The 15,427-nt window shown below is 39.1% G+C and overlaps 1 protein-coding gene across 6 annotated transcripts in view; it reads left to right on the forward strand.

Annotated features, from left to right (window-relative positions):
* P2RY8 (P2Y receptor family member 8) overlaps positions 1-9,779 on the forward strand; it is a 30,291-nt gene extending 20,512 nt beyond the window's left edge. For 5 of the 6 annotated variants that reach the window (XM_061366542.1, XM_061366543.1, XM_061366546.1 and 2 more), the window contains exon 3: positions 8,548-9,779. In XM_061366542.1, the coding sequence (XP_061222526.1) occupies positions 8,616-9,689 (1,074 nt within the window). In that variant the 5' untranslated portion in view covers positions 8,548-8,615 and the 3' untranslated portion in view covers positions 9,690-9,779. Of the gene's footprint in view, positions 1-4,751; positions 4,834-8,547 lie in introns of those variants that run through there. The other variant, XR_009727392.1, reaches the window with a different exon arrangement.
* Positions 9,780-15,427: the final 5,648 nt, after the last annotated feature.

Raw genomic sequence — 15,427 nt, forward strand, 5'->3', positions numbered from 1 at the left:
CCTGTGTCCCCAAGGGGCACCATTTTTCCCAGTCTCCAGTTGGACATTGAGTGATTAACCACAACTCTTTGTGTGCAGCCCTCCAGCCAGTTCTTTATCCACCAAGTGGTCCATCCATCAAATTGATGTCTCTCCAGTTTAGAGACACGAATGTCATGTGGGACAGTGTAACATATTTTGCACAAGTCCAGATAGATGACACGAGTTGTTCTTCCCTTATCCACCAACACTGTGGCCCCATCATAGAAGGCCATCAAATTTGTCAGGCACAATTTGCCCTTAGTGAAGCCATGCTGGCTGTGACCAACCACCTTGTTATTTTCCATGTGCCTTCGTATGGTTTCCAGGAGGTCCATGATGCTGCTGGGCACCCAGGGGAGACTGACCTGTAGTTCCCTGGGTCTTCCTTTTTTTACCTTTTCAAATGAGTGGATACTGTATCAGTCCCAGTCATACAAAAGAGCTTCCGGTAGCCCATTTTTGTATCAAAGCCTTCCAGTAAGAGGCACAGTTTGACAGGAAGCAAGGCTCATTCTTTCTGCACATCTAGCTCTTCTTGCCTTTTCAGGAACAGAGAATCAGATATGCAAGAAAGCTGGCAAGTGCATGTCAATTTAGCTTCTATAGAGTCCCCGGTCTCATGTATTTTTCAGCCAAGACTATCTATCTCCACTACTGCTGACATGAGAATCACTTCTAACTGATGTGTGAGCCAGGAGAACACCCAGTCTGCAAGGAGTTCACTGCCAATACATTGCATGAGACTTGTGGAGAGAGCAGAGCAGTCGGTCCTATAATTGGGATTTCAATAAAGCCTAAATAATATGTGCTGAGCACGTACAGCAGTATGACCAACAGAAGACCCAATAATTTTTATATTGCCTCCTAGCTGTGGAATCTTTGCTACACAAAGAATTTTACAATCACAGAAAACTTACTGTAGGTTTTGGTACACAGGTAGAAGAAGATGAGTACAGGTAAAATTGTGCATTTGGTCTTATTATCAGTTCATTTTCACACAGAAGCGGGCCTGGTTGTTTCAAAGTGGCAGCGGTCCAAGTGTGAAAGGGGACAATTATGTTTTAGCGGACTAGTTCAGATTTTGACAGAATCCAGGCAATTACAGGCCTCCAGGAAACCAGGATCTGAATCAACAGGATGTTTAAAATGGGATGGATTCAGCTTCAAACATCTGCATTTACAATGGAAGTGACTACATATGAGCCTCTTACAATCACTGGAGAACTGCCCAGTTCAGTCAGTGGCATCCACACTTTCCAACTCACCCTAAAATAGACACTTAGATTTTTATGGATGCTAAATACACACCTATAGCAAAGAATAGGCAAGAAAGTCTATAGTTATACCCAAATCCTGCTACCTAATGCTACTGCTTTGGTAAAAAAGGTTGCATATTCACATAGATCTTACTTAACGAAACAAACAGCAATTCAGCCTGTATTTACAAGTCACTAGTCACTACGTATCCAACATGGGCTTTTGGGGACAGGTCTACTTATCTTGGAGGTAGTAAAAGTTTAAGCATACTGAGACCAATCAGTGGAAGCAGTGGAAGAAGACCTACCTGAAGATGGACTGCATGCTCAGCCAAGTTCTTTGTTTCATCCCTAACAATATGGTTTACAATTTCTGGCCCCTGTACATTACATGGATTTTAGAATTACCCTATATTCTTGGCTCAAACATTTCCTAAACACCATGCCAACTTATCCCTTCAGCTACACTTGCTAAACTTGTTTGACTGTCCTGTTTGTAGACTCCATCATATGTTAACTCGATCAACAGCTACAGACTGCCATATCCTTTTTTATTTTTTAATCTATAAAGGCAATCTTCAAAAATCGGCATGCAGCTTTATCTCAATTCCTTTGTGCCTTTGCCGACTGAACAGGAGAGGAAACATTCAAAAAAGGCTTTCACGGAAAAGAGAGATGAAAAGATAGAAAGTACAGATTTTAAATAGAATATATATAGATATATGTGTGCTGTAAAATGCCAACCAGACCATACAGATTCAAATACAAGACCATCAAGCTTTCTGAAGACTGAGGGGATTCTCTGCTGGGAATCTGTCCTATTGTCTACCACAAACACCTTGTACCAACATTTGAGGACAGAAGAGAAATGACTGACTATGCTCTTTCCTCTGACTTTCACAACAGTTATGTGAGACAATTACTTGTAGAAGTAGATGCAGACCAGAAACCATTGTCTGTCAATCCTGGTTGTAGATGATATCTGAAAGATTTAAAATTATAAAGGAAATCAGTTCATGTGTTATTTAAATTTAGACTTGATCGGGCACTTTTTGCAGTCAAAGTTCTATAAAAACATAAATCTTCACCATCTTCCCATAACTCAAGGGCAGTAGGGCCCTCTGGCACAGGATAACTCCACAGCACCAGGGTCTGCTAGAGTGGTTAAAAGGAGCTTTGCAAGAGCTGGTTCTTTATGGCCATGCACCATCTGACAAAAAATTGTAGTCTAATGAAGTCAAGGTTCCCCACCAGGCATCAGCAATATTTCAGTAACTGCTTCCATGCATATTCTTCCTCCATGAAAAGTGCAAGTTAGCGCCAGCTCACAAGTTACCTTGTGATGCTGGGAGATAACAGCATGCATATGGGCAATAACTGCAAAGTATAAGTTGAGCAGAATGAATTCCTGAACTGTTCTGTTGAATTCTTAAAAGGTGTTGCCATAGCTTTGCTAATCCCTTTAAAAATACCAGGTTTGGAAAAAATAAGCTTACTAGTCCAACATATATATAATATTCTAGCTATTACCCCATCAACTGGAACCTCTTTAAATCCAGTTGAGGATGCTTACTCTGCCTGAAACTTAAACCAGCCTAGACAACCTATCAGTGGAACTACACAAGCTGGGTTTCAATTGACCTCAGGTTTTGCTCACAGAATGCTGACTGTCTGCACACCAATAAAGGAAACTGCAAACTGCTTCATTTTGTACTGTAACTAGCACAGAATCACTCTTCAGATGCGGAGAGCTTTTTATCAATACTGGCCCACAGCCATACTATTTCCATAAACCTGACTGCTGCAGAAATGAACTTTTTAAAGACCACAGTGACTAGTTTCAGTCTGAACTGGGTTATTACACAGATGATAGTGGCTGGGTTTATGCAAACCTTATCTAAATTAGGGTGAACATTACTAATACCAGAACAGAATCCTCACTTTGCTAATTTATGGGTAGCAAAGGTGAAGTTTAAAGTGAACTAAATATCAGCTATCAGCAAAACTGCATAATCCAGGACAGACACAAGAAATGTGAAGGAAGTAATTTACAGTTAGTTTTATTGCTTAGCTACTTCTGAAGAAAGAGTACATTCAACACAACACAACACATTCAACAGTACACAAGAGTCCTTGTGATGTTTCTTTGCCTCTCACCTGTACATTTAAATTTCATACTCAGTAAGTCTTGTTGAATCTTGGAAACTGCTTACTTGCAGTCTCAGGCTGGAGAAGAGAATCACTCTCTAATAGGCAGAAAAGAGGATTATTTTTCTTCTCTTTTGAATAAAGTTGCTTTTCTCTAGATTGATATAGCTAACAAGCTCAACAGGCATGTACTCCTCCACTACACTAAAGATGGTAATGCTTCTACATTTTTCTTACTGAAAAGAGTTTTTTTACCTCTCAATGTGAAATCCTTGTGGAGAGAATACACTCTTGTTTTGCCTTGCCCTAACTACTTGAGGTCAGAGCTATAACCACCATAAGGTTTACTTTGACTAGGTGTACTAAGATAAAGACTGAAGTTTGTCTCCGCAAGAGTTTTTGATTAATGCAGTGATTATAATGTAACACTTTCATTGTAAAAAATGTGCCATATTTTGCAGTGAAGGCATACATATTGTTTTCTATGCTCTTTATCTGAATAGTATTTGGTGAAAAATAAGAAATAGAGAACAGTTTTATTTTTCTGAAGCAAAATGCCGTGGAAGGTCAAGAATACTGAAGCTAGTAAGATGTTTTCAGATTTGTTTTGTTGGCTCAAAGTACTTGTACGCATAAGTGCACAGAGTGTAAAAGTCTCATTTCCCAGATGTATTTATTCTTAAAAGAAGATAAGCTAAAGCCTGGCATGAAATAATGCCTTGTGGTAACATAACTACGGGCTCAGCAACAGTTGCTGATCTTTGCAATATACTCAGAACAAAACAGCAGAAACAGAAAAAAGAAATCGGCAAAAAGAACATGGAAGGCCAAATACGAAGAAGTTTCTTAGAAGACTTGGGTTCAGATCTTGACTGAGGGAACCAAACGCTTGGTTTTTAGAGATGTAACCCCACAAGCTAAAATTTGCATGAAAGTTATTGCAAGGGTGAGAAAGAACCACCCAGAAAAAACTCTGCAGCCTCTTTCGGTAAAGTCCCTGTTCAGTTTAAGGAACATGCAGAGATGAACTCATTTACATTCCTCAGTTTGGTGAACAAGCATCTGCAGAAGCGTTTCTCTGAATGGCATCAATGACGATTTAGGAACAATAACTGAAATGTGCTACAGAAGGGCACTTTTTCTTCTTGTCCCTGATATTAAACCCCTTACTCTTATCTAGTATCAAAGCGTTTGTCCCTTTTCCTACAATTCAAGATGACTGCCTCCTGGCTCCTTTCCTTCCGGGTCCCTTCTTCTCCTCATACTCAGTCTATAATAGAAATTGTCTGTTGTTTGTTCTTGTCTAATATTCTTTCATCTTACTAGCAATTCAGACAGTCCTGAAGGAGCTGAATCCCCAGCAGGAGCAATACACACTGAGGGTCACTGAGTTTTCTCCAGTGTTAGCACACTTTTGTTTTTACTGATTTGTAATAATATAACTGAACACATAGATAATTTATTAAAAAATAAAAACAAAAAATGCAGTCTTTTGAGAGACAAAATATATTCTTCAGCCACATTTGCAGTGGTTAAAAACTGTTGATATTATTTCTCTAAGTGCTTACAATAAAATCTGTGCTTTCATTGTGCTTCATTCTGAACCTGTTTGCAATTCAGTTGAAATTGCATTTCAGTTTGCAGGTTTTTTCCTTTAATCTGAAACAAGCCATCCTACATTCTTCAGCTGGAAGGGTGAGTTTCCAAAAGTGTAACTATATCAAAGAATTTATGAATTTTTGATATTTTTTTTTCTTCTACACAATGGTGCTTTGACAAGTAGTGAACCAAACACTATGAAGCAGAATAAGTTTTGGATGGCTGGCTGCTGCATGAGAAGTTCTGAGGTTTATTATTCCATCTCGAATCACAAAACAAATTATAAACAATTTTATAAAATGCTAATTCTGGTTTTCATTAAGCTCACAGGCTTTTCAGTCTTTCTCACATGTGCACTTGACCGACAACAGGAAAAGAATAGATGCAAGACAGGAAGCATATCAGTTTAATTTAGTAGTCCCCTAAAAAAGGAAGTAGACACATCTTCATTGTTACTGTTCCATGGCAAAGAAATAATACCCTTCTGATTTTTTACTGCTTGATTTTCAGTATAACCTTTAATGTTTTGTCATCTTTTGTCAATTAGAGAGAAAGAAATCACTGTTTCTGTCAAAAAGGCACCAAGCAGCTGGAACCTTCTCTTACTGTTACAGCTTGGATGAAAACCTGTGTTACTGAATTTCTAAGTAAGTGAGATTTCTGTTCAGAGTGCCATGAGCTGGTGAGAAGACAAGCGAAAAAATCCTACCTGGATTTAGCAAGCGATACTTCAGAGGCTGTAGGTGCTCTTAGTACTAATATAAAACTGAAATACATCCATCCACTAAATGTTTCAGAAATGAGGCCAGCAGAAAAGCTTAACATTTCTCTTTGTATCTCAGAAGCTTGGGGTCTAATGTAAATAGTAGTAAGACAGGAGCTTCTCGCTTGAAGAATCCTCACTGAGTTTTTGTTTCAGTTTACCTGTATGTCCATTTGTTGTAGTTTAAATATAGCTTTCGCCAACATAAAAGCAAAAGCATATCTTTCTAACAGGGATATTTATGTAATAAGACTATATTTTTTACAGATTATGGATAAGAAACCTTAGCTGAGAGTTGATTTTTTACAGTCCATGATTTTTTTAGAATCCATACAAGCTCCACTGATGTGAATTGAAAATCTGAAATTGAAAGGAAGCAACTCATAACACGTAAGGAGAATCTAAAACTCGTAAAAATTACTTTCTCATTTGATTTATGACATTTTTAAGTATAACCATAAGATGCAGACAGCGACTGTGGTTGTAGTGGGGGAAGAACATAAAATTACCCTGAACAAGATGAAAATATAAATACAGTATTAACTAAACCCAAATAGATGCAATAATGGAAGAGGTAAAGTACATTAATGCGACGTTGTGGTTCCAGCAGCTTGACCTGGGCATTTAAAAGAAAAGCATCACAAATAAGGGTGACTCAGAGCAGGGATTTTGCTAGCCCAGTAATCCTGAACAAGGAATTCAGAATTAGAGCCCCAGAAGGATTTGGCAAAAGGAAAGACAAAGTTAGAAGAAGAATTTTCTGCACTACACATCTCTCGAAGAGGCTTCTTGCTCTCAAGAGTGACTTGCAACAAGTCTTGTTTACTCTGTATGCCCTGTCTTCCCCTGCAGAAGACACTAGCGAACCATTGCATCATTCTTATTTTGCTCCTTCTGATAGACATCTTCCTTACTATGCAGACTGGAGACCATGCCAAAGGGACCTTCCCTTTTTGGAGAGCTCTTGTAGGCACTTGAACACAAAGTCTGGTGCCTTTCAAGCCCTGTTCAAAAGGTGCCTAAATTTCAGAGGCACTTGTGTTTTACTGATCATAGTGCTCCACAAAGGCATAAAAAGGCCTTTAGCCAGGCCATGACAAAGTTTTCATTACTGCAGCAGCTAGAAAAAGCAAGTTTAGAACAAAATAGATTTCTGATCAACACTAATCCAAACCTGAACATAAGAGGCATTCAATAGCTTTATGACCAGTGTGATAGACTTAATGGAAATTTTCTACTCCTACCTCCCAAGTACATACAATTTCTATTGGAACAGTATCGAGGGTTGAGATCCCTTATCCTGCGAGAGCAAATATCTTTCACTTACAAAGGCTTATTAATAGAGCTCTGTAGGTACTTTCATGTAAATAAAAAAAATCTGTTTGTTTTGAGAAATTTTAGGGTTGTTAGGCACAAAGGGTGCCACTTGAGAAGGATTTTTGAGGAAATAAAGTTCATGAATATGTATTTACTATAGTAAGTCACAGATAAAAGAGTTGAAATAGAAGTATTAAGGGTTTTTTTCCAAGGGCTTTGTGTCAGTGAGACATTTTTCAAGTTCCCCTGAGAACTGAAGATTAGTTTCATTCTTGATATAGCTCCGCTGACAAGAACAAAATTTCATCTGCAATGGATTTGGCTCAAAGGGCTTTTTGCAGATGTGATCATGTGATGTGCTCATTACTTGCAACATGTTTGCTTGTGTCACATGCATGATATATTATGAACACATCTCTGATTGTTTTGCAATTCCTATTTTCTTGTGCCTTTTCCCAGGCTTCCAACAGCTCAGCTGGAAGCTCTTGGAAGACTGGCAACATTAGTTAACATCCCTTGTTTGATACTGACTCTCCTTCTGAATAATTCTAGCTGACATTTGAAGCACTATGTCAGATTGATCAGATCAAGAAACAACAGAAATAAGCCCCCACTAAGCTTCTTGCTGCTGTAGCTATACTTTTTCTGGGTCTGCACTGCTTTTAGAGTTGAGTGTATCTTCATTGCATGACAGCTTTCAGTAGACTTCACCTTCATCAGGTATCAGGAATCACAACAGCTATTTTGTGAAAGGTCTAGCAAGTTACTCAGTAAGAGCCTCAGAAATCACAATTTTTGTCAGAATGGTTACTTCCAGCTAGAGTCAGCCAGCACCAAGAAAAGAATAACTTAATGAAAGTAAGCATGCATGCATATGACACATTGAGACACAAGTTCTTGCTTGCAGCTGCTAAATTCCACTATGCTGTATGAAATAAATGAACTAAACCATAACTATTGTGTCTGCCAAGAAAGATCTATATAGGCCAGCCAGTGAAAGAACGGTTTTACTTTGCAGACTGCAAAACTGAATTCAATTTTGCCAAATTACAGGTGATGCCAAAAAGACCACTGCAAACAAAACATTTTTTAGCAACTTAAATCTTGCAGAAATTGAAACTCAATAGCTGTTCTTTTTGTTAGAAGAGGGTTTGTTACTTCTGTAGGACTGGTCCCTTCAGCCTGTAAACCAGTCCAAGCAAATGCAATCTGTCCCTTGTTCTCAATTATACATGGTGGGTTTTATATATTCTTTTTATGTCATGAATATACCGACAATAATTGATTGCATGTTCTCCTTCTCTCATTGGAAATAAAAAAATATATAAAAATACATAATCTGTCAAAATACATAGGGATATTTTTTTTTTAGTTTGATTAATAGAAGTACATTCTTAATTTCTGTTTTGACATTTCTTTTCTCTCTTGACATTTGTCCTCTAGGTTTTTAATCCAAGTGTTCATGATATGATCCAGTGGGCTTATAGGGATCAACAACCCCCTTGTGAATAATGGTTAAAAACGGATCCCACCTGGACAGTGAAACACTGGCAATGCTCCAGAATAAAGCTATCTCCACCACCCTCCCAGTTGTGTATACACTGGTGGCTTTGATCAGCATCCCTGGCAACTTGTTCTCCCTTTGGGTACTCTGCTGGCACATCAAACCCAAAACACCTTCTGTTATCTTCATGATCAACCTAAGCATCACGGATCTCATGCTTGCCAGCTGCTTTCCCTTCCAGATTTATTATCACATCCAAAGCAATCACTGGACCTTTGGCAAGACTCTTTGCAGCCTTGTGACCGTGATGTTCTACTCCAACATGTATTCTTCCATACTGACCATGACCTGCATCAGCATTGAGCGGTACATGGGCGTTGTATATCCCATGAAGTTGATTAAGTGGAGAAGAAAAAGATATGCCCTGGCTGCCTGCGTAGGCATGTGGATGTTCTTGTTACTGGCCTTCTACCCACTAGAAAGCACGGATCTGACCTACGAAGTGAAAGAATTGGGGATTATAACCTGTTTCGATGTCCTCAAGTGGGATATGCTGCCAAACTTTGCAGCCTGGGTAGCCTTTCTCCTCACACTATTTGTCGTGCTCTTCCTCATCCCTTTTGTTTTAACAGTTGGATGCTATATTGGTATAATTCGGAAGCTTATTCAGACATCAAGCAGATATGGTAGCAGGCAGAAGACTAGATCCATATACCTGGCGATAATAGTCCTTCTGGTATTTGTCACCTGCTTTGCCCCCAATAACTTTATCCTACTTGTGCATATGATCATCCGCTTGTTTTATGGCAGGAGTTTGTACCCTGCCTACAAGCTCACCTTATGCTTCAGCTGCCTGAACAACTGCATAGATCCCTTCATTTATTATTTTGCATGCAAAGAATTTTACCAGAAATTCATGGAAGTGTTTCGCCCTAAGGTTCTGCTCAGCGACAGTTTGGAAACCAGAAGGGAAAGCTTATTCTCTGGAAGGACCATGTCAGCCAGGTCGATGTCAAGCGGACCTATGGATGGGCTAGAGGGAGTAAAGGTCTATTTGCAAAGGCGAGAGAGTGTTTTTTAGCCTTAGAGATCCCTAGAAGAAAGGCATGAGATCCATGAGTAGACACAGAAAACATTTCTTTTTGAATAGCTACCCTCAAAATTGCTCCAGTGACAGACCTCAAGCCATACTTGTATTGTACGTCAGTATTTTCTGCTAAGAAATGGAAGCATTGGAGGAACTGAGTTTATTCAAGAAGGCACTGAAGCAAATCCAGTATTGATTAATAGGTGTTGGGCTGGAATTAGTCCTACTTCATGAAAACAAGGGATAAGTTTGGAAGAAAAAATACTTCCAGGTTATATGACCTCAGTGTTCAACCAAAGGCTTGTGATTCTCGGTGAATGTGAAATATTACTGTATATGAACTACAGCATATACTGAAGTTGGATTTGGGGCCAGTTATTTTTATAAACAATGAGCTGAGTTTTTTGTTTGTGGGTTTGGTTTTCTGTTGTTTGTTTTGGTTTTTGTTGTTTGTTTTTTTTAATGTACTGCTTACTCTCTTGTATTTCTACAAAAGAATGAGAAAAATGGCTCATTCTACCATTAATGCATAATGCATACCCACTGTGAATTTACCGCAACAGTCACCCAACTGTTTATCAGAACCAAACCACATTAACCTTTGAAAAGGTTAGGTTGACTTATTTATTTCAATTTTAAACAGCAAAATATCTCATACAATGAAAGGAAAGCAAGAGTTAGTAGTTTGAGACTACTTCAGCTGCTGAGTGGATATTTTCATTTGTTGAAGTTATTAATTTCTCAGGACAGTGGGGAGCAGTTGATTTAAGAAAATAGATTTTTTTTCACATTGACCTACTACAGTAACAATGCTGCTGCTCTTATGCGATTGGTATCAACAAGTCATTTTCACCAATTCCCTAGAGGCTATACACAGAAGCACCATCCCCCTCAGCAGAGAATTTAGCTTTATATACTGTACAGGCAGTGAGTTTATCTTTCTTATGGTGACAGTGTTGATTATTAACCAGATTTTCAGCTGGATATATAAGAATTCAACCACAGACTGGAGTGATTCTGTGTCAGCAGAAACTAGAAAAACCCTGTTCCTGTGGCCAGATGTCAGAAATGTACTTCTTTCAAGTAGATAAAAAAATGAAAGCAAGGCTTGAGGATGGGAGATGGACCAAATACACTGGAAATAGGTTATGGCAGGTTGATGTGCAGTCTTGTATTTGGGACTCCACTCTGAAATATCCTTCTCCAGCTTGTTTGCATATACTATGTCATGGTTTGGTCATTCTCACAACTCAACTACTGCCTGTGTGCTTGGAAAGACAACTGCTACAGACTATGTGCTGGGGACAGAACAAGACAAAGTTTTTTGTGTAGTATTTACAGCTTTTTACATGCCTTTGGGCCTCACTGGCAGAGAAGAGTCAATAAACACCTGACAGCACCAGATGAACTCCCCCTCACAAGCAAGAGAAAGCTATATGGTATCCTTTTGTGCACTGTCTCTCCATCCAGTGCCGAGTATGAGGCTGTCTTTGACATCATGGATAGTTGGCTCAGACATCACATGCTAGGTCTGCCTTGAGCAGGCCTGTAGTGATTTCTGAGCTCCTGTGCCTAAGTAAAAGGCAACATTCAAGGCCCTTAAAATCTGACTTTTTTTCTTTGTGTATGACATGATTAAGGCACAATTTTATACCACTAATCACCATGAGTTTGTTCACGATAGAAGCTGGATAACCACAAAACCAACAGTGAAATATATGTATGTCGTACATTCTGCTAAAGTATAATCAGTTATTGGAGAAGGATAAATGTGAGTGGACCTAGGACTACCTTTTAAAAGATATCTGAAGTGTTTTGTGGCATTTCACAGTATTTGTTTTAATTGATCTGCACGTTTTCTGCCCACAAGGCCAGCCCTAGTGATATAGAACCTCTTCAAACCTTCCCATCAATTTGCCTGGAAGCTACCCTGCACTACCAGCCTCTGTGCTGTGTGCATATGTGCCGTGAGATGAGATTGCTACTTTAAATCACCTTGCATGTGCTAAAAGGCAGTCCACTGAATATGTTTCTGCACGAGTCCACCTTGCTGTGCAAGCCCCTTCACCATCCACTTTCACAGAATTCCAGCTTCCTTGCTACCAAAACCGTTTTCAGCATTTTGCTATGGCAGGAACATTTTTGGAGATTATACTGAAATCTCTCTTTTTAAAATTTATGTGGGTTTTTTTCTTTTTTGGTTGGTTTGTTGTTTTTTTTTTTTTGTTTGTTTGTTTTTTTTTTTTTTTAGCATGCAAGTATTTTTACAATGAAAGTCATTACTTGTTCTAGCTCTAATGCAGATTTTCAACCTGTTTTACCTTGAACCTGATCTTCAAGCACTTAGTGCCTCCTAAAACATGCTGCAATGTGCCTGATCTGCAACTGACACCAAACAGAGCCAAAAGGGCAGAAACTGCACTTTGGACATCATCTGCTATGTTTTGAAAAATACTGAACTGCTCCTTTTGCAAGAGAGAAAAGATGCTCACAACTGGCTGTTCTTCTCTCCAGCCTCACACAACTCTTCATAGCCCTTCATCCCTCTTCAGACATTGTCTAAAAGGGAAGAGGAAGGATGGCTCATTCAGGTACCTCTTTCTGCCATTTTACCATCTAGCCTTTAGTCATCTCAGCTTAGGCAAAATTCCCATTTGAGTGAGTGTGATTATTCCTTGAGAAAGGAATATCTAAATGACCCCAACAACAGCAGTCTTTCAAGTCCGATGGTGTACACTGTGAAGTTTTGAAGAGTTTTTCTAGAGATGAGAAGAAACTGTTTTTTAAAGTGTTCTTTGACACTGGGGCATGTCCTCCTGGGGCATCATAAGTTAGCAAGACTTCTACCCTCCTTGGTCAATGGGTGTGAGCTGACATACATGTATATACATATAAACGTACACATATATGGAGATTGTCATTTTAGAGGTTATTGAGAAGTTCACCACTATATTGCCTTTGGCTTAGGGAATATGGGTCCTGAGCAACATGCTTACTTAGTTGCCTCTGTGGTTAACGTAATTTTACTGAGAAGACATGAATGTATAGGCTTCTGTTTGAGTTTTAAGGGGTGGTTTTTGTGTTTGGTAGGGTTGTTATTTTGTTTTAATTCTTGTTTAGCAATATAATCTATAAATGTGCTTGGACATTTTTGTGTATATAATAACAATAAAAAATCCAAACCAACCAAACATAAAAAGATCACGATTTAAGGTTCTTTCCTTTGTTAGCACCTGCCATGTGAGAAAATTCCAAGCTTAGCAGAGGGCAGGGAAACTAAGTTATGAAATAAAATTAATCCATTTCCCATTGCTATTGGCTTTTTAAAAAAAATCTGTATGTTTTTAATTCTCTTATTTTTACCATGCTTTTGAAGTTTATTATTTTTCTTTTTTTTTTTCATACCTTTATTTTTCTTGGTTTTGTATACCTATATCTTACAAGCTGGCTTTGTCATACCCCCTTCACATAAATTTTTAAAGTAGCAATACCTGAATGAGATGTTGTCTAACTTGGAATCCTTCTCCTTGCTCAACAGGTGCACCAAACATATATATATATATGAATAAATATAAATTTCAGTGCATTTCTGAAGGGGGCTGGTAGCCATGGGCTGTCTCACCCCAGCCAGGATCAGGGTAGCCTCAGCCCCAGGCACTGGGCACCTCCCTGGGTACAGGGATGGGCCAAGGACAGGCTGGGACATGGGCCCATGGGTGGGTCTGGCTCAGCAGGACCCATGGCTGGGTAGGGCTGTGGGGAGCTGGAGACTGGCACTGCTGTGGAGTTGCTGGGGCAGGGGCTGACACCGCTGACACAGGATCCTGGGCCCTGGGCAGGGTAGGAGGAGCCCTTGGGAGACTGGACAGGGACAGTCAGAGTTGGATGTGCCTTGATAAACATTCCTTAGGCTGACTGTGCTCTGGTTTGGGTTCAGTGTCTGTTTAGCTACATCTATGCTGATACATGAGAGGGACAGAGATCATCCTAACATCACTCAATCTCTTTTTGAAGCTTTTTCCAGTTCAAAGTGTTCAAAATAGCATGATGTCTATGTTGATAACCACTAGAGTAGTGTTTCTCTAAGGAGATAATTAGGGTATGTGCTATTACCCAAAGGTGTGCATGATAGCATGAATGTTTGAGGGTGAATTTCAATGTCAGTAAGTGTGAAATAATGCACATGGGGAAATCCAGTAATAGCTTTGTATACAAAATGGTTTTTCTTAGCAGTGACCACTATGAATCATAGAACATAACCCCTTGCATCAGCTCAGCATTGTGAAAATCCATGGTTTGCCAACACCTTGCTTACTTTGTGCGCTTCTGGTCTCCATCACAGAGAGGATCTACAAGAACTGGAAAAGATCAAGAGAAAGGCATGGAGGATAATCTCCGGTATGAATTTAAAACTTATGAGTTAAATAGTTTAGGGCTCTTCAGCTCAGAAAAGTGACAATATAAGGTAGGTTAGAAAGAAGTCTACAAAATCCTCAGTGGAGTGCAGAAGTTCATCAGGACAAGTTTCACTACCTTTGCCTAATCAAGAATTGAGGAATATTAAGCTAATGAGATCCAGACTTAAAACCAGGAAAAGTTAGTATCCCTTCTCACAACACAGTGTCATTGGAGAACATCTTGACAAGAATGTTGTGTTTGCACATAGTACATGGTTCCACAGAGAGACTGGAAAAGCACCTGAAAAAGAAATCCATTAGACATTACTAACAGGCAAACCACAGTAGACTCAGGAAAACCCATAATGTTAAAATGGTCAGAGGTTGGAGGAATACTAAGGGGAAGTGACATTACGTGACTGCCCTGTAATTAAATCCATCCAGAAATAAAGAGGAACTCATTATTGGAATAAATCTTGTACTGTCTTTCCTCATTTATGCAGCAGTTCATAGTCTTAAAAGGAACTATTGAGAGCAGTTTCAATCATACTGTTCATCTTGATATATTTGGATTACTTTCATTGTGGATTAAATTTTTGTAAGTGTTCTCTTGTCAAACCTATAAAGTATACTTATGGACAGCATAATAAGAGTATAATGCTTAGCTGAAATATCATTTTTAAAGCTTGGGTTTTATTTGACAGAAAAAAAAAAACCCTGCCTGTCTGAAGTCTGAGCTCCTGTTGAGCTCTGGTCTTTCATGACTTTGTTCAAGTCTCATGGCGTCTAGTATTTTTCTTTCAAGTCTAAACAGTTGGAATACGTTATCAAATAAGACTCTCAGGCCTCATTAATTATAAAACAAGAAGTTCAGAGCTGCCAGACAGAATAACTTTCTAGCTTTTAGCGTAAATAAATACCTCAATCCCCTGCTTGACTGTCCTTGCTCATGATGATGTCTTGCAGTCAGTCTATTTTCTTCTGCAGAAATTTGCAGCACTAGGACACTGATTGTTCTCCTTCCCCACTTTCTGCACCACTGCCTGTATGACCTGGCTCTGGCAATGCCACAATTACTCAGATGAAGAAAGCAAAGGGCACATGCTGTCCTGATAGGCGCTACAAAGGCTAATTGTCATTTGAAGCTTCTTCCAGGATGTTCTACGCCCTTAAATGCTGTTGTCGGATATGGTAATGTACTAGAAAAATGGCATTTTGTTGAGTGCCTTAAATCTGAGGACACATAATGGTTTGGCTCCTCTGCTGCATACCTGAGCAGCCTTGTCAAAGGAGAAGACAACAGATTTAAAGGAAGTATAAAGAGATTCAAGCTAG

Source organism: Neopsephotus bourkii, unplaced genomic scaffold (genome assembly GCF_033783945.1).
Source record: "Neopsephotus bourkii isolate Nb327-2 ecotype Australia unplaced genomic scaffold, CSIRO-AGI_Nbou_v1 NB_1346, whole genome shotgun sequence".
NCBI lineage: Eukaryota > Metazoa > Chordata > Aves > Psittaciformes > Psittacidae > Neopsephotus > Neopsephotus bourkii.